The following is a 24,660-nucleotide window of genomic DNA, read 5'->3' as shown; positions in this document are numbered from 1 at the left end:
ATTTTAAAATGCAAGCAACTGAGCAGTATTTTCCTGATGGTTTCAATACAGTTTTAAAGAAATTATCACCAAGATATAACCTCCTATTAGTGATCAGGACTTACTTTCGACAGTGAAGTTAAACTGTAAAATTTTTTTAAATTTCACATTTTATATGATGATATCGAAAAAGGAATGGAAGTTTTCTTATTCAACAAAGTAATCTTATCCCTTGTCATTCATTGTATTCTGTCTACTTGCGTCTCATTTTTTGAAGCTCCTGAATTCATGGCAGTGAATTGAGTCAGATATTAAGTTATGAATTAATTATGCAATTTCAGAAAACTCATTTCAGTTTCCAGCCAGTGCAATCCTGCAAAAATGCATTGGTATTAAATTCTCTTTGAATGTTTGTTTGAATCCAGATTCCTGGCAGCCAAAGAGAGCTATAAATAAGAAGCAAAAGGACCTAATCCCTTTCACAACCTCAAGGCATCCCAAGTACTTTACAGAAAATTATTTGTTTTTGTTTAGAGTGTGGTCACGATTGTCATGCTGTAAAGTACAAATCATATTACACAGTGATCTGAAATATAAACACAAAGTATTGGAAACACTGGGAAATATTTTGCAGCATCTGAGAAAAGAAAATCAAAGGTTAAAAGTTTAAGGTTAATGACCTTTCATCAAACCTGAAAAAAGTTCTAAGCAAAAGTCCTTAACCGGAAATACATTCAGTGGCCATCTTATGGCGTACACCTGTACAAGGGCTCATTAATGCAAATATCTAATCGGCCAATCATGTGGCAGCAACTCAATGCATAGAAGCATGCAGACACGGTCAAGAGGTTCAGTTTAGACCAAACATCATAATGAGGAAGTAATGTGATCAAAGTGACTTTGACCGTGGAATGATTGTTGGTGCCAGGTGGAATGGTTTGAGTATCTCAGAAACTATTGATCTTCTCGGGTTTTCACACACAACGGTCTCTAATGGTGCCGAAAATTAAAAAAACATCCAGTTCTGGGGGTGAAAACATCCTGTTAGGAAGAGAGGTCAGAGGAGAGTGGCCAGACTGGTTCAAGCTGACAGGAAGGTGTCACTAACTGAATTAACCACACATTACAACAATGATGTGCAGAAGTGCATCTTTGAACTGCAGAACCAGAAGACCACGAACATACAGACATGCACTCAGTGACCATTTTATTAGGTACAGGAAGTACTTAATAAAGTGGCCACAGAGTATATAACTAACTGCTGCATGAAGCAGAAGTATTTTAATTGAATGAAATCAGGTGATATATCCTATGCCTAATTAAAGTGGTCGCTGAGTGTACAAGCTCTGTTTCAACATATATGCAGCATTTCCTGCATTTCATTTTTGTTTTATTTCATAGTACAGCCACTTTAAAATAGTGAAATTAACCCAAGGAATTTCACAGAAACTGCATAAAAATGACACTGGTCCTTTCAGAGACACCAGGACAAGGGACCAAAATATTGCTAAAAGAGGGAGTTTTTAAGGAAAATTGTGAAGGACTGGGAGTGAAAACGTTTAGGGAGCCAATGTATGGTATTGAGAGTTGAAGGCATCCAGCGAAATCTGGAGATGTGCAGGAAGTCAGATTTGGAGGAGAGTTAAGATCTCAGAGGGATTTAGGAATGAGGGAGCCCATAGAGATACAGATTGGAGAAGCCACAAAGGAATTTAAAATAATCAATTAGAATATTAAAATCATGCCTTAATATAAAGTAGTGGTGTACCACGTATGATGCTGTACAATGTCTGGCCCATGGGATTCTTCCTTTTTCTTTCCATGGTGAACTGTGTTCTCTATTACCTTAACCACATGATCACCACTTAACTGATGCATAATTTCCAAAGACAAAATAATCTCCAAATCTAATTCCTGTGGGAAAACTTACGACAGGGCTTTCCACTATCCTTGTCCCAGACATGCTTTGGCAGCTTGTTGAAGAACTTGGAGTATTTGTTGAGTGTCCAAACCTGGAAGCAAATTCAAAAACTACTGAAAAAGTAATCATACTTCTTCAACATTCTCAAAAAAAATCAATATTCTTAACATTATTGTTTTGCCAAAAATTAGATCATGAAAAACAATCAGAATTTAGTAGGTGGTTGAACTAGATAATGAAAAAACCGGACTGCGTCTACAGCCATTCATCTCTACATGGAATTAGCACAGGTTCAGCACCAGATTTCACACTGGAATGGCTGGGAAACTGTAGGATGTTGTCTATCTGCTACTTGTCTCCATTTGGACCATAGCCTAAGAGTGGAACTTCTACTTCCATGCGTGAAGCAGTTTGAATTAGCAATTCGGCCTTCCACACAGAAAAAATGTGCAATTAATGTACACTCAGTGGCCACTTTATTAGGTACCCTGTTACAACTGCTCATTAATGTGCTCTAGTGCACATGCGCCGGTCGTGCATGCAGCCTGGTACAGCCATTCCGATCTATTCTAACTTTCTTCTTCATACTTTTTAATTTACGTTATTTTTTATATTTTTTTTCTCACGGTAACACGTCGAAGCTGCACCCTCTCTAACATGCTGGTAGAGAGAGTTTTATTTGGGTTTTCTTTAGCACTGGAAATGGTTACATCCCGACACGCGGGATAGAAGCAAGGTCGCATTGTGTATTCCACGGACCAGCAAATACCGGCCGGCTTAGCGAACAGATCGGTGGACACCCCTGCTGAAATCCGGAGGAAAACACACAGAGGGGGATCACAAAGCCGAGGAAAGAGGACCAGGTCGAGACAACAGAGACTTATGGAGAAGAGGAGTTTGGTGGGTAATACCGTTCCGACTGACCGGAAGTGCACTGAGAGCGGTAAGTGTAAAGGAGTTCGGTGCTTACTGTTCTGGCTAACAACAGATGGTGCAATCCGGGGTATATTACGATCGAGGAACGTGTTTGCAGACTGGATATTGAACTTTTTACTGTTGGACTTCGGCCACATTCCACCGTGATACAACACTTGGCGGCATGGGAGGTCATTTCTGCCTGTGGCCATCGAACGTGCAGCTCCTCCCGTGGAGGGTCAGACACCCTGAGCCAATAGACTGGTCCTGGACTTATTTTCCATCTGGCATAGTTTGCATTTTGTTGTTTGATTGTTGGTGGTTTTTGTGTTGCTATATCTACGCTCTATGCTTGGTTGGTGCGGCTGTAACGAAACCAAAGTTCCCTCGGGATTAATAAAGCATATCTATCTATCTAATTCAAATATCGAATCAGTCAATCATGTGACAGCAATTCAATGCATAAAATCATGCAGACATGGTCAAGAGATTCAGTTGTTGTTGAGACCAAATATCAGAATGGGGAAGAAATGAGATCCAAGTGACCTTGACCATGGAATGATTGTTAGTGCTAGATGGTGAGGTTTGAGTGTCTCAGAAACTGCTGATCTCCTGGGATTTTCATGCATAGCCGTCTCTAGAGTATACAGCGAACACAGTAAACATCCAATGAGTGGCAGTTTTGTGGGTGACAATGCCTTGTTAATGAGAGAGCTCAGAGGAGAATAACCAGACTGGTTCAAGCTGACACGGGAAGGCGACAGTAACTCAAATAACCATGTGTTGCAATGGTAGTGTGCAGAAAAGCATCTTTGAATGCACAACATGTCAGACTTTGAAGTGGATGGGCTGCAGCAGCAGAAGACCATGAACATACAATCAATGGCCACTTTATTAGGTACAGGAAGTACTTAATAAAGTGGCCAGAGTACATATCTAACTGCTGCATGAAGCAGAAGTATTTTAATTGAATGAAATCAGGCAAATTTTCTTGAGTTTATTTGCCCTGGGGTTTGGGATTTAATGTTTTTCTTTAAACGGGTTCCATGGTTTTCAATGTTTCATGGCTGTTTTTAGAGGAAGAAGAATCTCAGGGTTGTATAGTGTATGCATACTTTGATAATAAATGTACTTTGAATCTTTGAATCTGTACAGACTGACAGGGTAGTAAAAATAAAAACAAATGCTGAAAAGCTTATCAGATTAATTAGTATCCGTGGAGATAGGAACAGAGCTTATGTTTCAGGCTGGGTCCTCTACATCGCTTCGTTTATGTTTGAATTAATTTCTATCCATTCCCACATAATCCTGGCAAGATGTTGCAGCAGATTCCTAACAAAGGAACTTCATAATTTTTCTTTGAAAGTTTCATTCAATATACAAAGCTATTTACATTGTGGGTTTTTTGGTTCATCTATGAAACTTCTTTGTTTAAAGTGCTGTGTCAATTGTATATTTATGATCTGCAGCTTTGGTGAAACATTAGCCCAAAATGGTCTTTTAAAATGTATTGCTATGAATATGCCTCATGCCATAAGAGAGATAATTCATGATAGCTTTTTCTTTATTTCTTCACTGAGTGTGGGCATTATCAGCAAGGCCAACCCTTTCATTATTTCTAATTTTCTTGAATCAAGTAGTTTGGTGGGCCATTTTTGAGCTAATTACATTACTCTGGTTGTGAAGTCAATATTTAGGCCAAATCAAATATCTTTCCAGTTGCATTCATAATAAGTTTCATGGCTACCAGTACTGATGTTACTTTTTCTTATTCCAGAAAATTGCCATTGTATAATTCTAATATATTCCAGATCATTATTTAAAATTTCTGCGGCACTTCTAGCTACTGTAGGCCAAGTATAGCATCTCCGTAAAAATACCTATTGTAAAGCTCTGTCTTTATATTAATGCATGTCATGATGACTTTTCTAGGCTTACAATTTATGTTATATCGCCCAATCTAAAGTTATGCAGCAGTTAGTGCTGCTGGCTTACACCACTGCCCATTCTTGTCACGACCGTATAGAAATTCTCCAGTTTTCTCCCACATCTTAAGATGTGCTAGTTGGTTAATTGGCCAGTGTAAGTTGGTTCAGCACAATAACTAGATTAACTGGCTCATAAATCAATACATTTTGAATTGCTTACCAATTATAGTCGGTAAGCTGCTGAAGAATCAAAAGGGCAAAGAAGAAAGAATAAACATTAGAGCCATGAGGAAATAGAGAAAGGGGGAAGGAAATGAGACTGATGGGACCACTCCCCCTAGACTAGCATGGACTCCATGGGCCGAATGGCCTCAGCCTGCATTGTAATATATAGGTAAAATTTATTGGACTTGCATGAGATCATAACTGGAAACCTGGTGCTGTCTCTCATTTTTAAATGGTTGTTTTTCAGAATGTACAGCTGACCACTGTGATACCTGCTTCAACAAAAATTTCTGTACAAAATGCAAACCAGCATTCTACTTGCATAAAGGAAAATGTTTTGATATCTGCCCCGAAGGGTTTGCCCCAAATAATCAGACAATGGAATGCACCACCACTGGTAAGCAAACAGCTACTTCATATACAAAGAAAAAGAATAGCTGATGTACATAAGACATAGAACAATCACTTTCCCCAAGCAGTAAGGCTGATCAACAGCACCACCCACTAACCCACCCTTCTACACCCCCCCACCACCACCACTTTACCACTTCCTGTCTGTCACCTTATGTAGAGCCTAATGTCACTTTATGGACATATGGTCAATCTATGTATATAAGCTATCTTATGTATTTACATTTATTGTTTTTTTTTATTATTGTCTTCTTTATCTTATTGGGGGTTTTTTTTGTGCTGTGTCAGATCCAGGGTAGCAATTATTTTGTCCTCCTTTACACTGTGTACTGGAAGTAACATTAAGCAATCTTAAATCTTCAAAAGGTGGATGTTGGTTTCCCCTTTTACCATCCAAGTGATAAAGTGAAAAATGGTATTTATACAATCAAACGCTGTTAATCAGTTTACAGCAGAGCAGAAGGAAAATATCATAGTTATTGAATCATCAAACACTGACATCCCTAACTGAAGCTATTTCATCCTCTGGGTTTTCACTACCCAACTCATTCTATCTTTCAGCACTAGTACTGTAACCTTGCAGATCATTGGCCTTCAAGTCCACATTTAATTTCTGTTTAAAAGCAATATGTTCTGCAGCCAGTGATTCCAGACCCCTTTAACCATTTAGGTGAAATCTATTTTTCTCAACTCCCCTTTAGTCCATAACACCATAAGACAGGCCGAATTAGGCCATTCGGCCCATTGAGTCTGCTCTGCCATTCCATCATGTCTGATTTATTATCCCTCACAACCCCATTCTCCTTCCTTCTCCTCATAATCAAGAAACTATCAATCTCCACCTTATATATACCAAATGACTTGGCCTGTACAGCCATCTGTGGCAATGAATTCCACAAATTCATCACCCTCTGGTTAAAGAACTTTTTCCTCATCTCTGTTCTAAATGGACATCCCTCAGTTCTGATTCTGTGCCTTCTGGTCCTAGGCTGTCCCACTATAAGAAGCATCCTTTCCACATCCACTTTATCCAGACCCTTCAATATAAGATTTGCTCCTCATTGTGAGTACAGGTCCAAAGCTATCAAATGCTCCTCATATGGATTGGGTGTTGTATATTGATTCAACCCCAGCTGCTCTAAAAAGGCACTCCACAAATTCCCTCTCTTTGGACAAGCACCAACCAGATTTTCCCAATCTATAGTATATTGAAATCCCCCATGATTATCACAACATTTCCCTTTTTACATGCATTTTCTATCTCCTGTTGTAATTTGTAGCCTACATCCTGTCTATTCTTTGGAGGCCGATATATAACTCCCAACAGGGTCTTTTTACCCTTGCAGTTTTTTAACTCTACCCACAAGAATTCTACATCTTCTAATCCTATATTAGCTCTTTCCAAGAATTGGCTTTCAATTTTACCAATAGAGCCACCCCACCCCCTCTGCCTACCTGTCTGTCCTTTCAATACAATGTGTATTCTTATGCTCCCAACTATGAACTTCTTTCAGGCATGACTCAGAGATACCCACAATGTCATGCCTGTGAAACCTTAACTGCACCACAAGATCATTTACCTTATTCTGTATAGTGTGTGCATTAAATATAACACTTTTCGTTCTGTATTCATCAACCTTTTTGATTTTGATGCCTTGTTACACTTTAACTCATTCCACTGACTGAAATTTTACCCTATCACTGCCTCACTGCATATAGCTGTACACCAACTGCCCCACCCTCAGCCCTATCTCTCTGGCTCCCAACCCTCCACCAAATTAGCTTAAACCCTCCCCAACAGCTCTGACAAACCTGACCACAAGGATATTGGTCCCCCTCAGGTTCAGATGAAACCCATCATTTTTGTACAGGTCATACCTTCCCCAGAAGAGAACCCAATGATCCAGAATTCTGAAACCCTGTCCCCTGCTTCCCAGCCATGCACTCATCTGCCAGATTGTGCTATTCTTATCTCACTGGCGCATGGCTCAGTTAGAAATCCAGAAATTACTACCCTGAAGGTCCTGCTTTCCAGCTTACTGCCTAATGCCCTATATTCTCTCTTCAGGACCTCCTTCCTTTTCCTACCGTCTACGTACCACGACTTCTGACCATTCACCCTTCCCTTTTAGAATAGAGAGGACCTGATCCAAGACATCCCTGACCCTGACACCTGGGAAGCAACATACCATCCAGGTGTCAATTCCACACCCACAAGAGTCTGCTGCTTTCTACTCCTCTAATTATGGAATTCCCAATCACTACTGCACTCCTCTTCGCCCCACTTCCCTTCTGAGTCACATAGCCAGACTCAGTGCCAAGGACCTTCTTGCTGGGGCTTCCCCTTGGTAAGAACCCCCCCACCCCCCCTCCACAAAGTGGTATATTTATTCAGGGGAACGGCCAAAGGGTACTCTGTACTGGCTGCCTATTCCCAATTCCGCTCCTGGCAGTCACCGAGGTACCTGTCTCCTGCAACTTGCGGGTGATTCCCTCCCTGGAGCTCCTATCTTATCACCTCATTTTCCTGTATAAGCTAAAGGTCATCCACCTGCAGCTCTAGTTCCTTAAAATGTTCTCCTGAGGAGCTGCAGCTCAGTGCACTTGTGCAGATATACAGTAGTTATCAGGAAGATGGGAGGTCTCCCAGAGTTCTCACATCTCACACAAGGAACATACCACTAACTCTGAGCCTTTCTTAGTGTCCTAGGTATGTACTGATGGAGACAAAAGAAACTTAATAGCTGTTTACTTAGAATCTCTGCCTGTGCTTGCCCAAACCTGTTGAGCCAGACCTCTTTAACAAAGTTCAGAGTTCGAAATTTTGAAGTAAATTTATCAGAGGTAGTTGGAAGTCTCCCAGATTTCCAACATCTTACACAAGAAACATACCACTACCTCTGGATCAATTCTCAGTGCACTAGCTATATACGAAAGGAAAAAAAAACTAGAAACTAGAAACTTTCTTATTTACTATTCCTACTTAAAACCTTTGCCTGTGCTTGCCCAAACCTGTTGAACCAAAGCCAGACCACTCTAACACTGGCCCACTCATACAATGGCCATTCCAGCAATGGCCGCTCCATTTACACCTCCTTTCTTTTTATTGGCCTTGCACTGACTTCAGCCTGTCTTCTAGTGCATTCCTTTAAATCCATCCTATCTGGCTTTTGACCCTCCTAGTGAGGGATTATGTCAATCTAACTTATTCTTTTTTGAACACCCCATAGTTTTATGCACTTCAATTGTGTCCCCTTGCCTGTCAATCATCTTTACTTTTTTTCATGCTTCATATATGGCCCTGCAAAGCCTTACTCAAATTTGTGTAAGCTACATCAAGTGCCTTTATCAACCCTCCTTGTGACCTCGCCAAATAACTTAATATAGTTAGTCAGGCACAATCTTCTGTTAAAGTTCTAAACAAAGGTTAATGCTGTCCTTCAAAATTGATTCTTTTAGCTTACCCAGCAATGGACTTAAATTAATTGGCCTGTTTTTAAAAATATGACACTGGTACCTTTCCATTTCCCTGGCAGTACTCCTGTAGACAGGGATAATTGAAAAATGGTAGCCAGATCCTTTGAGATGGCTTCCTTTGCTTCTGTTTACAGCCTGGGACGTATACCATCCAGTCGGGACAATTTATTCATTTTCCTCTTGTACTAAGGTAGACAGTTTCAGCTGTGAACATCGTACTGAACTGTGCGGTGAGATGAAGCCACCGTTGGTCAGAGTTGACCATGGATATGCGTCTTAACAGTCTAGATATACAAGCCTAGGCAGTACAATATGGAGAGCAAACTGTTGCCCATGTAGCAAGCTCCCTATCTCCACACACCTGATGAACCCAAAGGAACAGCAGAGACTGATGCAGTTAGGTACCAGCAGCACTGCAGGAGTATCCAGTCAGCATTGAACTCAATGTAGGACTGCCTTAGGGACTCCAGCTCCAGATTTTTCCCTTGGGATTTGCTCCCTTCCGCCTGAGTGGGTATAGCTGCAAGGCAGCAGAGGTTTGTGATCAGAGTTTTCCTTCCCTTAGAACAGCTGCCAACCACAGCCAATAAGCCCCATCTACCCAAAGCGACTGGTTTTAAGGTACCAGTAACCTGCCTCTGCACCTTCTCCTGTCAGTAGAAACGGTAGTAGCTAAGCCACACACGAAGGCCAGGAACTGGACTTGGTTGTCAGAGGCTATTTCAGGCGCACGTCATTAGGAGCTTTTAATAGGTAGTGGGAGCTTGTCCCCATTACCACCCCTGGCTATAACAACCTTAAGGAACCACAGAACTGTACAGGCTGAAAATACATAATCCTTGGTTGGCTGCATTTATCTCATTGTGCATTGGTAACTGTGACATTATTATTAAAGTCAATGTAGTACTACAGATTGTACTACACGTGTGAGATGTGGGAAATTGTCTCAGACACTTCACTTGCCACCTTGTCTGGTGGGGAGACAGATGACATGGGAGCTGTGTAGCCTTGGTTGTCTATCTGTCTGTATCTTGTTTTACGGCGGTTGGCATCCAGCTTAATGGTGCATTACCGCCACCCTCTGCTCCAGAATGTGCACTAGACATACATTCTAAATCCCTTCACCCAATCACACACACACACACACACACATATATATATATATATATACACAAACCTACACTTCACCCTCCCATCTTTGACCATCCTAGTATCCTATTCCTGTTTATTCGTCATATTCTATAAAAATGTACCCAGCCTCGGTTGTGGCGAGGACTAGGCCTTAAGCCTTCACATGGCTTCTGAGCTGGGCTGGGGTGTGGTCTCTCCCATTGGTGCTGCGGCCTCCCCTGTTTGCGCGGTGGAATGACAGGCTGGACTGCGTGCATCTGCACACTGCTGGGGGACTGTACCACCAATTGCCAGACATTGTCACTCAGAGACTTGGACTATATATATGTTTTTTTTCTTTGCTCGCTATTTTGATTATGTTACTCGCTGTTTTTGAATGTTTGCTTGCTATTTTGATTGTTTTGCACCTTGGCCCCGGAGGAACACTGTCTCATTCAGTAGTATCTATTTATGGCTTGAATGACAATTAAACTTGATTTCATTTGATTTGATTTGAATTTCTGCTCCTTGTCATCGTTCAGTGACCCATTGTAAAAGAAAAACTCTGATGTGCAATATCAGCAATAGATTTTAGCTGAATAATCTATTCAATGCCGTACCTTACCTTCTGGTAGAGGCATTGGGTCCATACAGTGAAACGACACAGAAAAGAGGCCACCTCCATAGCACCTATCAAATATCCATTCCCACTCATCCTACTCTCATCCCATTTTATTCTCAAAACATTCCCATCCGTTGTACGTAAAGCTGCCAACCCAGTATCGATGAGCAGGTTTAGCAATCCAAGGAAGTTGAGGGAGGGGAGAATGTTGGTGGTAAAGTAAATTTGACTGAGAAAGAATAAACAAATAGGATATGGAACAACTGGGGAGGCACAGTAGCATAGTGGTTAGCACAACGCTTTACAGTACCAGCGACCCAGGTTCAATTCCTGACCTTGCCTGTAAGGAGTTTACACATTGTGAGTTTCTTCTGGTTTCCTCACACACTTTAAAGACGTACCAGTAGGGAGGTTAATTGGTCATTGTAAATTGTCCCATGATTAGCCTAGGGTTAAATCGGGGGTTGCTAGGCGGGAAGGGCTAGAGGGGCCCATTTCACGCCGTATCTCGATGATTGGTTATATGTTCACAGTGCACTGTGAAGTAAGTGAGTGGAACGCTTGGGGTCCCTGTACAAAGCGAGGGAAGACGTGTGGTTTCCGCAAAGGCACTGAGACAAGGAGTCGGGACATCCTGCAGGAGCCCTCAGCACACGGCAACCTTTGTCCAAAGACCACCGAGAGAAGGAAGTGTACGGTGCAGAAAAAGCGTTGTCCTCCAGGACAAAAAGGTAAGACTATTTCTGTGAGTCCATTATCACTGTAACTAACTCCATAATTTTAAAATATTACAACCATGTATGTCTCAAGTAACTGAATATACCATTCATCACTGCCAGTGATTATTACAGAATAATTATTATCAAGACTGCACGCTGTGTTAATTGTCAGTCAGTTAGGAAAGTAGCTATTTACTTTTTCATGTGAATATCTAGTAAACTATTACTCTTTCAATATTTAACTGTAATATTCTTTTGCTGATGAAAGACCACAGAATCCCAGGCTTATAGCAAACATACGTCAAATGATAGGCAAAGTAGGAATCCTGTTGAAGTGGCCTCAGCAACATCTGAAGTGACTATAAAAAGATGAAGTAACCAACAAGTTACTAACTTTGAACAATCAATAACACATGGTATAATTATTCAGTATGCAAGCCCTTCTGTGAAACCAGACAATTAGCATCATGCCTCTCTGAATAATCATAAACACTTTGTTGTCTGTGTTCGGATAATCCAAAATCGTTCGGCTGCATTAGAGTGTTGTGGAAAAAAAAAGGCCAGGAGTAGCTTTGAAAAGAATTGTGAGGTTCCTGGCAATAGCAGCCAAGAAGCATGTTTTGTGATCCGCCCCACCAGAATACAGGAAAGCAGAATGCAGTCAAGTCAGCGTTGAATCTGAGGGACATTTGAAGAAGAACACTGATGCTTCCCTGTTACATGCAGTTTTAATTCAAAAGAATTGCACCTGGGGTTCAGATAACGGAATTGCACCCGGGGTTCAGATAACGGAATTGCACCTGGGGTTCGGATAACGGAATTGCACCTGGGGTTCGCATAACAAAGTTGCACCCAGGGTTCTGTTAATGGAATTGCACCCGGGGTTCATATAACGGAATTGCAGCCAGGGTTCGGTCAACAGAATTGCACCCAGGGTTCTTTTATAGTACACCCCTGAAGATTCTGCAGACTCGCTCTCCCTAATTGTTCAATGTGCTTTTCCTCTAAGCAGCCTGACATCAATGTTTGTGGCCAGCCCTATGGTCCTGTGACAATCAAGTCACCATTTACATGTTGCCTTTGAACTTGAGCTACTCACATAGGACAGTCTGTCACTGATCCCAGATTCAGACTGTCTTCCTCTCTAAGCTAACTGCTATATTTCTTTGGAAATGTCATGGTTGACTCTACAGGCTATCCCAGTAATCTGCCACATCATGAAAACCACTAGAGACAGAACTCCTGGACTGCGGACTTGACTGGCAAAATAGTTCAAAATTAATATAGATTTTTTATTACCAACATTCATTTGAAAAAAATCAGCAAGCATATTCACTTTTCGGGAGATAATAAACATAAGCTTTAAGTATGGTTGTTAAAACATAACATACCCAATAAATAATGGCTGTCTCTTGTTGAGAGGTAGATCTTGACCTTCCTTGGCCACCAATTATCATCCTTCAGTCAGGACTGAGGAAGGAATGGGGACAACTGATGCTGAGGGCTTGAAAGGTGGGGAAGAAGAGTACTGTTTCATTCACTCTTAGACCACATTGATCCAGGTTACACAGCTGCCCTCTACCAATGGGGTGAGCTAACTTTCCTGGACCTCTGCAGGCAATTCAGCCATTGGTAAAGGGCAGCTGTGACCATCCCCATTTCCCCCATTCTCCGACTTCAGCGCTATCCTTACCGTAGTTCTCCATGATATATGTCTCTCCTCTCTCTCTCTTTCTCTCTCTTCCTCCCTCTCCCTCACCCCCACTCTCTCCCTCTCTCTCCCTCTTCTTCTCTTCCCCTCTCGCTCTCCACTCCCTTCATTCTCTCCCCTTCTCTCTCCCACTCCCCCTCCCCTTCTCCCCTGCTCTCCCCTCTCTCCCCTCTCCTTTTCAGACCAGCAGCCAGTAAAAATGAATATTACTGTGTGTGTGAGAGAGGGAGTGTGTGTGTGTGTGTGTGTGTGTGTGAGAGAGAGAGCCTGAGTCTGTGTCAGAGAGAGAGGAGAGAGAGTCAGAGTATGACAAAAAGGCAATATATTTGAAAAGAGAATTGGTGGATTTCTGTCTGTGTACTAACGTGTGCAAGACAGTGAGTCAGTGTGAGAATCATGTGTGAAAGAGAGTCAGAGAGAGAGTCATTAATGTGAGAGAGAGAGAGAGAGAGAGGCCATGTCAATGTGGGATAGGGAGACCATGTCAATGTAGGAGAGACCATGTCAATGTGAGAGAGAGAGGCCATGTCAGTGTGGGAAAGCGAGATCATGTCAATGTGGTGGGGGGGGAGAGAGAGAGTGTCAGTGCGTGGAGGTTGATAAGTGTGCATGAGTGCATGCAAGTGTGATGTGTGTGCAATGAGTCAAGTATTTTGAGAAAGTCAGGAGTGTGTGTGCAAGAGAGTAAGTCCGTGTACAAAGGAATCAGTGTGTAAGGGAATCAGTGTATGTGCAAGGTAACTGTTGTACAAGAGGGAGTCAGTGCATGTGAGGGGGTCAATATATGTGAGAGAAAATCAGTGTGTGTGTGTGTGTGTGTGTGTGTGTGTGTGCAAGGGTCAGTGCTTGTGGGTGTGCGTCGGTTTACTGAGACTCGGCACTGATGGCCCAATACCGTGCATTGGATCCTTCGTACCAGGTGGTGATGTAACCAGTCAGAATGCTGTTCTCAGCATATCTGTAGAAATTTGCTGGAGTCTTGGGTGACATATCAGATCTCGTCAAACTCCTAATGAATTAAAGACACTGCCATATCTGTGATTCACAACTTGCTCCACTCTCATGGCAGCTTCCCTTCGAGAGAGAGCAGCCTGTATCCTTTCCACTCTCAACACAAGCTGTGCTTCCATCGCACGGGTGGCAGGAATCAAATCCCTGTTTGTCCATACAGCCTCTCATCCTAGTAAGTCTGTGTCTGATAGCTGAAAGACTTCTTTATCCCTTGCAAGCCCATCTAACCATTGTTTATCAAGTGCAATGGAGTCCTGGACTAAAACATATTGAAAGTTGCTTCCTTCAGACCACAAAACACAGGAGCAGAATTAGGCCATTTAGCCCATCGGTCTGCTCCACCATTCCATCATGGCTGATTTATTATCCCTCTCAACCCCATTCTCCTGCCTTGCTCCTGTAACCTTTGATGCCCTGATTAATCAAGAACATTTCAACATCCCCCTTAAATATACCCAATGATTTGGCCTGCAAAGCAGTCTGTGGCAAGGAATTCCACATACACACCACCCACTGGCTAAAGAATTTTTTCTGTATCTCTGTTCTAAAGGCAGTGAGGTAGTGTTCAGGGGTTCAAAGTCCATTTAGAAATCAGATGGCAGAGGGGAAGAAGCTGTTCCTGAACTGCTGAATGTGTGTCTTCAGGCTTCTGTACCTCGTTCCTGATGGTAACAGTGAGAAGAGGACATGTCCTGGATAGTGGGGTCCTTAATGATGGACGCTGCCTTCCTGAGGCACCGCAACTTGAAAATGTCTTGGACACTACAGAGCCTAGTGCCCATGGTGGAGATGACTAACTTTACAAGTTTCTGCAACTTACTTCCTGTGCAGTACCCTCCCATACCAGCCGGTGATGCAGCCAGTCAGAATGCTCTCCACAGTATATCAAACTCCTAATGAAATATAGCCACTGTCTTGCCTTCTTTATAACTGCATCAATATGTTGCGACCAGGTTAGGTCTTCGGAGATATTGATACACAGGCACCTGAGATTGCTCGCTTTCTCCATTTCTGACCCCTCTATGAGAATTGGTTCGTGATCCCTCATCTTACCCTTCCTGAAGTCCACAATCAGTTCTTTGGTCTTACTAATGTTAAGTACAAGGTTGTTGCTGTGGCACCACTCAACTAGCTGGTATATCTCGCTCCTGTACGCCCTCTTGTCACCACCTGAGATTCGGCCAACAATGGTTGTATCATCAGCAAGTTCATAGATGGCATTTGAGCTGTGCCTAGCCACACAGTCATGGGCATGGAGAGAGTAGAGCAGTGGGCTAAGCACACACTCCTGTGGTGCCTCAGTGTTGACTGTCAGCGAGGAGGAGATATTGTTACCAATCTACACAGATTGCGGTCTTCCAGTTAGGAAGTTGAGGATCCAGTTGCAGAGGGAGGTACAGAGGCCCAGGTTCTGTAGCTTTTCAATCAGGACCCTGGGAATGATGGTGTTAAACGCTGAGCTATATAGTCAATGAACACAATCAACATAGGTGTTTGTATAGTCCAGGTGTTCTAAGGCTGTGCATAGAGCCATTTGGATCATGTCTGCGATTGACCTATTGTCACAATAGGCAAATTGCAGTGGGTCCAGGTCCTTACTGAGACTGTTGATTCAATCTATGACCAACCTCTCAAAGCACTTCATCACCGTAGATATGAGTGCTAATGGACGATAGTTATTAAGGCAGCTCACGCTACTCTTCTTGGACACTGGGATAGAATTGTTTCCCTTTTGAAGCAGGTGGAAACTTCCAACCACAGCAATGAGAGATTGAAAATGTCTTTGAATACCCCCATCAGTTGGTTGGCAGAAGTTTTCAGGACCTTACCAGGCACTCCATTGGGACCTGCCACCTTGCAAGGGTTCACCGTCCTGAAAGACAGCCTGATGTTGGTGTCCGAGAAAAAGCTCACAAGGTTACCAGGTGCTGCAGGGATCCTCATAGCTGTAGTTTTATTCTCCCTTTCAAAGCGTGCATGAAAGGTGTTGAGCTTATCTGGTAGTGAAGCATTGCTGCCATTCATACTGTTGGGTTTTGCTCTGTAGGAAGTAATGGCCTGCAAACCCTGCCAGAGTTGACGTGCATCTGACATCACCTCTAAACTCTCTCAGAATTGTTTCTTAGTCATAGTCATACTTTATTGATCCTGGTTTTCATTACAGTTGCACCATAAATAATTAAGTAGTAATGAAACCATAAATAGTTAACTCTTAGCTCTTGAAATAGCCCTCTACAACTCTACCTGGTTCCCTTGTACAGACCTGGGTCACCAGACTTAAATGCCACAGGTCTAGCCCCCAGCAGACTACGAACCTCCTGGTTCATCCATGGCTTTTGGTTGGGAACGTACAGCAAATTTTCGTAGGTACTCACTTATCCACACAGATTTTATTGACGTCAGTGACAAATGGAGCATATTCATTCAAACGAAGATGAATCCCTGAATATGGTCCAATCCACCAATTCAAAGCAGTCCTATAAGCGTTCCTGTGCTTCCCTTGTCCATTCCTTCTTGTCCTCACTACTATTGCCGCAGTCTTCAGTTTCTGCCTGTGCTCAGGGAGTAGAAGTACAACCAGGTGATCGCAGGTGATCAGGCTTTCCAAAGTGAGGGTGTAGAATAGCACGGTGGGCATTCTTCATCTCCCTGTAACAGTAGTCCAGTGTGTTGTTCCCTCTGGTGCTGCAAGTTATTTGTTGATAACCTAGTGACTTTATCAAGCTGACCTGGTTAAAATCCCCCAAAATGGTGGAGAAATTGAGGCTGTGACCCTGAACTGAATAGTTGTGTCTGATGTAATAACGTGTAAAAGTCATACCATATGTACACAGTCATACATTCCCCCATTCATTCAGCAAGCCAGTCACCATATTCCCAATGACCTTAGAGGTTCTGTAAACAAAAGTCCCATCCAGAGGCCACCATGTGCCTTACAAGGTGTTGAGAAAATTCTGAGAAGTAAACAAGAACTAGCACAACTGCATTTTTTTTTGGCAGTTCCACTGGTTCCTTCAATAGTTCACACAAAAAATCTTAGAGCTTTCTAAGAAATTTAGCAAATGTTCATTGGCATTCAATTTCTCCTGTGGAGCACTGAAGAATTGTTGCACTATTGGGAATATTACACATGCAGTGCTAAAGCAGGGTCATGTCTACAGTCTCTACTTCAAATAAATCTCGTCACACTATTTCAAAGCAGACAGGGGAGTCCAACTTGGTGAACACCTCTCAGTCAACAGTACCATCACATTCTTAAATGAGAGAGTGAACGGCCAGAAGTTGTGGTCCATATAGGTACCAATGACGTGGGTAGGGACAAGTGATGAGCTTCTGCATAGAGAGTTCAGGGAGTTGATGCTAAATTAAAGAGTTGTGACCTCAGGATTGCTACTAATCCCACGTGCTTGTGAGGCCAGAACTGTATAGTTTAATACATGGCTGAGGAGTTGGTGTAGGAGGGAGGGCATAAGATTTTTGGATCATTGGGCTCTCTTCTAGGGAAGTTGGGACTTGTACAGATTGGATGGTTTGCACCTGAACTGGAGGGGGTCTAATATCCTAGCGGGGAGGTTTGTTAATGCTGCACAGTGTTGGTTTAAACTAGAATTAAGGGGATTGGAACCAGAGTGTCAGAACAGTTAGTAGAGGGGTTGTGGAGGCAGATGTTGATATGACCTCAGACAGAGTTAGGAATCAAAAGTTTGAGCATGGTGCGACAAATTTGAAAAGGGTGAATACAGGTGTTGTAACTGAATGCACGCAGTATACAGAATAAGGTAGATGAACTTGCAGCACTGTTGCACATTGGCAGGTATGATGTAGGCAGGCATCACTGAATCATGGCTGAGAGGTAATAGCTGGGAGCTTCATGTCCAAGAATACACATTGTATTGAAAGAATAGGCAGGAAGGCAGAGGGGGCAGCGTTGCTCTGTTGATAAAAAATGAAATCAAATCGTTAGAAGCAGGTGTCATCATGTCGGAAGGTGTTGAATCTCTGTGGATAGAGCTAAGGAACTGCAAGGGTAAAACGACCCTGATGGGAGTTGTATACTGACCCCCAAACAGTAGTAAGGATGTGGCCTACAGATTACAATGAGAGATAGAAAATGTATGCCAAAAGAGCAATGTTACAATAGTCATGGGGAACGTCAATATGCAGATAGATTGGGAAAATCAGGTTGGTGCTGGATTACAGGAGGGGGAATTTCTAAAGTGCCGATGAGATGGCTTTTTAGGGCAGCTTGTGGTTGAGCCCACGAGAGGATCAACTATTTTCAATTGGGTGTTGTGCAATGAACTGGAATTGACCAGAGAGCTTAAGGGAGAAAAGATCCCTTAGGGGTAAATGATCACAATGTGATTGAATTCACCCTGAAACTCGAGAAGGAGAAGCTAAAGTCAGATGTATCAGTATTACAGTGGAGTAAAGGGAATTACAGAGGCATGAGAGAGGAGTTGGCCAGAATTGATTAGAAAGGAACACTAGCAGGGATGATGGCAGAGCAGCAATAGCTGGAATTCCTGGAAGCAATTTGGAAGACACAGGATATATATATCCCAAAGAGGAAGAATATTCTAAAGGAAAGATAACACAGCCATGGCTAATAAGGGAAGTCAAAGCCAACATAAAAGCCAAAGAGAGAGCATATAACAGAGCAAAGATTAGTGGGAAGTTGGAGGATTGTGAAACCTTTAAAAACACACTGTGAAATTTGATCTTACAGTCTTTGGTCTAGGTTCTTAAAACGTTGGCTATTCTTTTCACACCATAGATGCTGCTTGGACAGATGAGTTCCTCCAGTAGCTTGCTTTTTGCTTAAAATTAACCTGCCATTCTTAAATGTATAGTGTGCACTATATTCTGCCATCATAGTTGACCTACCAAAATGAACAATCTCACACTTACCTGGGTTGAACACCATCTGCCACTTCACAGCCCAATTTTGTATCCTATTGATGTCCTGCTGTATCCTCTGACAGCCCTCCACACTATCCACAACACCCCCAATCTTTGTGTCATCAGCAAATTTACTACCCCATCCCTCCACATCCTCATCCTAGCCATTCATAAAAATCACGAAGAGAAGAAGGGGTCCCAGAACAGATCCCTGAGGCACACCACTGGACACCAACCTCCACAAAGAATATGACCCATCTACACCACTCTTGCCTACTGTATGCAAGCCAGTTCTGGATCCACAAAACAAGATCCCCTTAGATCCCATGCCTCCTTACTTTCTCAATAAGCCTTGCATGGGGTACCTTATCAAATGCCTTGCTGAAATCCATGTACACTACATCTACTGCTCTACCTTCATCAATGTGCTTAGTCACATCCTCAAAAAATTCAATCAGGCTGGTAAGGCACGACCTGCCTTTGACAAAGCCATGCTGATTATTCCTAATCATATTATTCCTCTCCAAATGTTCATAAATCTTGCCTCTCAGGATCTTTTCCATCAACTTACCAACAACTGAAGTAAGACTCACTGGTCTATAACTTCCTGGGCTATTTCTACTCCCTTTCTTAAATGAGGGAACAACATCTGCAACCCTCCAATCCTCTGGAACGTCTCCCATCCCAATTGATATGTAAAGATCATTGCCAGAGGCTCAGCAATCTCCTCCCTCACTTCCCACAGTAGCCTGGGGTACATCTCGTCCGGTCCCGGTGACTTATCCAAGTTGATGCTTTCCAAAAGCTCCAGCACATTCTCTTTCTTCATGTCCATAAGCTGAAGCTTTTTAGTCCATTGTAAGTCATCCCTACAATTGCCAAGGTCCTTTTCTGTAGTGAATATTGAAGCAAAGTATTCATTAAGTACCTCTGCTATCTTCTCCAGTTCCATACATTTTTTCCACTGTCACACTTGATTGGTCCTATTCTCTCACGTCTTATCCTCTTGTTCTTCACATACTGGTAGAATGCCTTGGAGTTTTCCTTCATCTGCTCAGCAAGGCCTTCTCTTGACCCTTTCTGGCTCTCCTAATTTCATTCTTAAGCTCTATAATTTTCTAGATCTTTATCATTACCTACTTTTTTGAACCTTTTGTAAGCTTTTCTTTTCTTCTTGACTAGACCAGATTTTCAACTGCTTTGGTACACCACAATTCCAGTATCCTACCATGTTTTCCCTGTCTCATTGGAACATACCTATGCAGAACACCACGCATATATCCCCTGAACATTTGCCACATTTCTGCCGTACATTTCCCTGAGAAAAACACTGGACGTCATGGGAGGTTAATCCTGCCTGTGGCCATCGAACTTTGCAGCTCCTCCCGTGGAGGGTCAGACACCCTGAGCCAATAGGCTGGTCCTGGACTTATTTCCATCTGGCATAGTTTGCATTTTGTTGTTTGATTGTTTGTGGTTTTGTATTGCTATATTTATGCTCTATTCTTGGTTGGTGCAGCTGTAACGAAACCCAATTTCCCTTGGGATCAATAAAGTATATCTATCTATCTATTCCTATACTCACTGTCGTGTGGCATAGGCAGCAATCCCGAGATTACTACCTTTGAGGTCCTGCTTCTCAGCTTCTTTCCTAACTCCTTGTAGTCTGTTTTCAGGATCTCCTCCCTTTTCCTACCTATGTTGTTGGTACCAATATGTACCACGACCTCTGTTCTTCGCACTTCAGGATATCGTGGATGTGATCAGAAACATCCCAGACCCTGGCACCTGGGAGGCAAACCACCATCCGTGCTTCTTTCTTGCATCCCCAGAATCGCCTGCCTGACCCCCTAACTACAGAGTCCCCTATACTGCTGCCTTCATCCTTGCCCTACCCTTCTGAGCCACAGGGCCAGACTCTGTGCCAGAGACGCGGCCACTGTTGCTTCCCCCAGGTAAGCCATCCCCCACCAACAGTACTCAAACAGGAGTACTTATTGTTAAGGGGTTAACCACAGGGGTACTCTCTAGTATCTGACTCTTGCCCTTTCCTCTCCTGACTGTTACCCACTTATCTGTCTCCGGAGGTCCCGGTGTGACTACTTGCCTGTAACTCCTCTCTATCACCTCCTCACTTTCCCTGACCAGACAAAGGTCATCAAGCTGCATCTCCAGTTTCCTAACCCAGTTCCTAAGGAGCTGCAGTTCAATGCACTTGGCGCAGATGTGGCCATCCGGGAGACCGGGAGGCTGGGACCCAAGCATCCCACACCTGACACCCAATACAGAACACCGGCCTCACAGACATACTTCCTGTTTCTATTCTTCACAAGTAACTTACCTTGCCTCGACCCATTATTGCCGAAGCCCCGTTGAGCCAAAGCCCTCCTTCTCTTGACTCCCTCTACTCTTGTCACCTGCTCCTCTGTCGCCCACTCTACAAAGTTGTCTTCTTTTTAAGTTGTCTTCCTGCCGGTCTAACTCACTGACATCTACACGCCTGCACCGTTGTTCCTCGATCAAACTGCTGAAGGAAAAAACGCTCTCCTTTTAAATTCTTCCCGCCGGTCTAACTCGCTGATGCCCACACACCTGCGCAGTCGTGCCTCAAAATGAATACAAGCATAGACTATTTTCTAACTGGAAGGAAAATTTAAAAAACTGAGGTACAAAGGACTTGAGTGTCCTTGTGCAGAATTTGCAGGTTGAGTCTGTGTTGAGGAAGGCAAATGCAATGCCAGCACTCATTTCAAGAGGACTAGAATATAAAAGCAAGGATGTAATGTTGAGACTTTATAAAGCATTGGTGAGGCCTCTCTTGGAGTATTGTGAGCAGGTTTGGGCCCCTTATCTTAGAAAGGTCGTGCTGGAACCGGAGAGGGTTCAAAGAAGATTCACGAAAATGATTCCAGGATTGAATGGTTTGTCATATGAAGAGCATCTGATGGCTGTGGGCCTGTTTTCACTAGATTTCAGAGGGATGAGGGCTGACCTCATTGAAACCTATCGAATGGTGGAAGTCCTTGATGGTGTGGATGTGGAGAGGATGTTTCCTACGGTGTGAGAGTCTTTAAGACCAGAGGACACAGCTTGAGAATAGAGGGGCATCCTTTTAAAAAAAGATAAGAGCATCTAGTCGTGCTGGTTCTTGGAATTTCCACAATGCATTATGATGAAAGCTATATGAATGTAAATCTTTTTCTCTTACTGTACACCTTATCTTTTAGCTGCTTAGTTTCTATTGAGGTGGAATCGAATTTAATTAGGAAGAAATGGGTGAGAAGTAAAGAACCTCTGTACTAACATCTCATTTCATTCAACAACTAGCCTGTGTATGCTAGATGTGATGATAACATCTTAATTAGTGGGCAGGATTAGTGATGGAGGAATGATCAGGCTGTTGCACAAATGGAAATAGACTGTGACAAAGCTGCAACAGGATAGGATTTTTAGGTGTTTCATAACTATCCTGCAAGCAGGATAACTTTGTTTCAAAATGTCTTCACCTTATAGAAGTACAATTAATTGCATTGATTTAAAATTAATGACATATTGCCTGAGATTCTAATATTGCTCAACCCAGTTAACTCTTAAGCATGGATGACAATGCATCATAAAACTTTACAAATGTAAACTCACAAATATTTTAAGTTTAGCCTAATTGAAAGAATATATTTGGCACTTGTGTAGGAAGTAAATCTCGAAAATGTAAATCCCATTGACTGAATTCCCCTTTTGCCATTCAAAAGCTTTTTTTTTGAACAGCTTTGGGATGTTGTTATATTCTCCTCTGGAAACTCAGTGCTACTAATCTGCAGCAACTCTAGTCCAGAGCAATCTCAGCATAATTTACTTTCTCCATTTGGGATTGTCTCCGAGGTTTCGAACTGACACCAACTGAAATTATTTCAAATCCAGGACATGTAGGTCATTCAGGTAACAGTAATTTGCCCATGCAGCATTCACAAATCACTACTCCAAATTTTTAGAAATGGAATTAAGTTCAATTTCACAGAGTTTATGTGAAACAATGTAAATAAATAAACATTTTTCCAGCTCCCATTTTTAAACAAGCACATATGACACAACTCCACATTATGTAAAATCATAATATGAATCATTTTCTAGCAATGCAGCCGCTCCGCCCCCCCATAATACAGAGGTCGACTTACACTAAACAACCAACATACAGTCTCATTGGAACTTTAGAGTTTTGACACAAATTATTTAGGCAATTAGCAAAAATGAAGAATTGCCTTCTGAAGCCTCCTGGGGCAGTTCTAATTTAATTCATTACCAAATTTAGAAATACACTACATTCAAAAAGGCTTCATGTAAATATGGCTGATGCAATTAATTTCTTCCTGCACAATCTGTGTTCTAACTTACCAAAGAAATAAAAAGAACAGGGACTTGTCTGGTCAAAGCCAAGCTGCATCTTAGTAATCTAATACTTTTTGATAAAGAGTGTAGATTACTTTTTGCCTCAATAAGATTTGACAAATGGGTCCCTGGCTTATATTCCTAGTACTGTGTCAAATATTGCTGGACGAGCCAGGGAAGCTGGCCAACAGCTCTCAAACCTCATAAGTCATACATTAAGGTAGATCCTATTCAATCAAAAAAGAAGTGTGTAGTATAAGGCTGCAGCCTACAAAATCATAACAGTAAGAAATTGCAGTTTGATTGTGCAAGTTTGAAATATAATGAATTAAATAAAAACAGCCACTGGCAGAGTTCAGCTGAGTTATTTCCCAAAGGTGGAAAAGAAAGTTAATAAATCTTGCAGCTGCATTGCCCAGTGTTGAACTTTTTATGGTGTAATTGGCAATGAATTGTAAAAATACTAAAGGGTGTTTTATGTCTGTAATTTAACCTTACTGCAGAGCAGCTCTTGTCTTAAATTTCTCCTCAGCATAAAAGAAAAACATTTCAATTCCCAGCCGAGACACTGGTCCAGTCAAATTATGATTAGGTCAGAGTGCTTACAGATTGGAACTGGGGTGTACTGGTAGCACAGATCAGTATGGCAGCTGTAGGCATAGGTAATGGACACCAGTGTAGCTAATGACCTTTCTCTCATGATTATCCAGCAGGCTGCAGCCTTTTAAAATTAACTCAAAACTAATTACTGTATCCTTTGGGCTGTAGTGTTTATATTTCACATACGCGGAAGGGTCAAGGCTTGAACTCGCCAAAAGTGAACTGCGCACAATTTAAACTCAGCATGTCCTCAGGGTTCTGCTGTTTACCTCTTATTATTTTTATCCCAAATATGCTTTATTAACTTTGGCCTGTTTTAAGTTTTGAATCTAATTATCTGAAAAGTCACTTAGACCGGAACAGATCTCAGTGAAGTCCTTCTGATGGGGCTAAAAAGGGGTCAGCGGGCTGATTCTTTTTCTCTTCAAATTGTCCTTGGAGTTATCCGTTACATGGTGAGGTGGAGATTTCTGCATCTTGACAAACCATGTAAAAACGAAGTTAAGCATTCAAACTTTTAAAATATTCTCTCCTATCACTTAGACTGTATGTCCAGGGATCCCAATAAAGAGAGACAAAATATACATTATTTTCTTTTGTCTTGAAAAGATTATTGCAAAAATTCATCAAAAAAAAAATCCAAGGCAAAATATCATGGTTTGGAAAACTGAAGGATTCATTCTTGGTAATTGGTGGAACGAGCTCCCAGTGTAAATGATGGATGCAGGTTTGATTTCAACAGTTAA

The 24,660-nt window shown here is 42.2% G+C and overlaps 1 protein-coding gene across 1 annotated transcript in view; it reads left to right on the top strand.

Moving 5' to 3' along the window:
• rspo3 (R-spondin 3) overlaps positions 1–24,660 on the top strand; it is a 99,657-nt gene that overhangs the window by 21,280 nt on the left and 53,717 nt on the right. The window contains exons 3-4 of the mRNA XM_072251559.1: positions 5,216–5,365; positions 11,122–11,319. Of these exons, the coding sequence (XP_072107660.1) occupies positions 5,216–5,365; positions 11,122–11,319 (348 nt within the window). The remainder of the gene's footprint in view (positions 1–5,215; positions 5,366–11,121; positions 11,320–24,660) is intronic.

The sequence above is a fragment of the Mobula birostris genome, chromosome 2 (assembly GCF_030028105.1).
Source record: "Mobula birostris isolate sMobBir1 chromosome 2, sMobBir1.hap1, whole genome shotgun sequence".
Taxonomy (NCBI): domain Eukaryota; kingdom Metazoa; phylum Chordata; class Chondrichthyes; order Myliobatiformes; family Myliobatidae; genus Mobula; species Mobula birostris.
The sequence above is the reverse complement of the archived record's forward strand: the minus strand, read 5'-3'. Positions and strand labels throughout refer to the sequence as shown.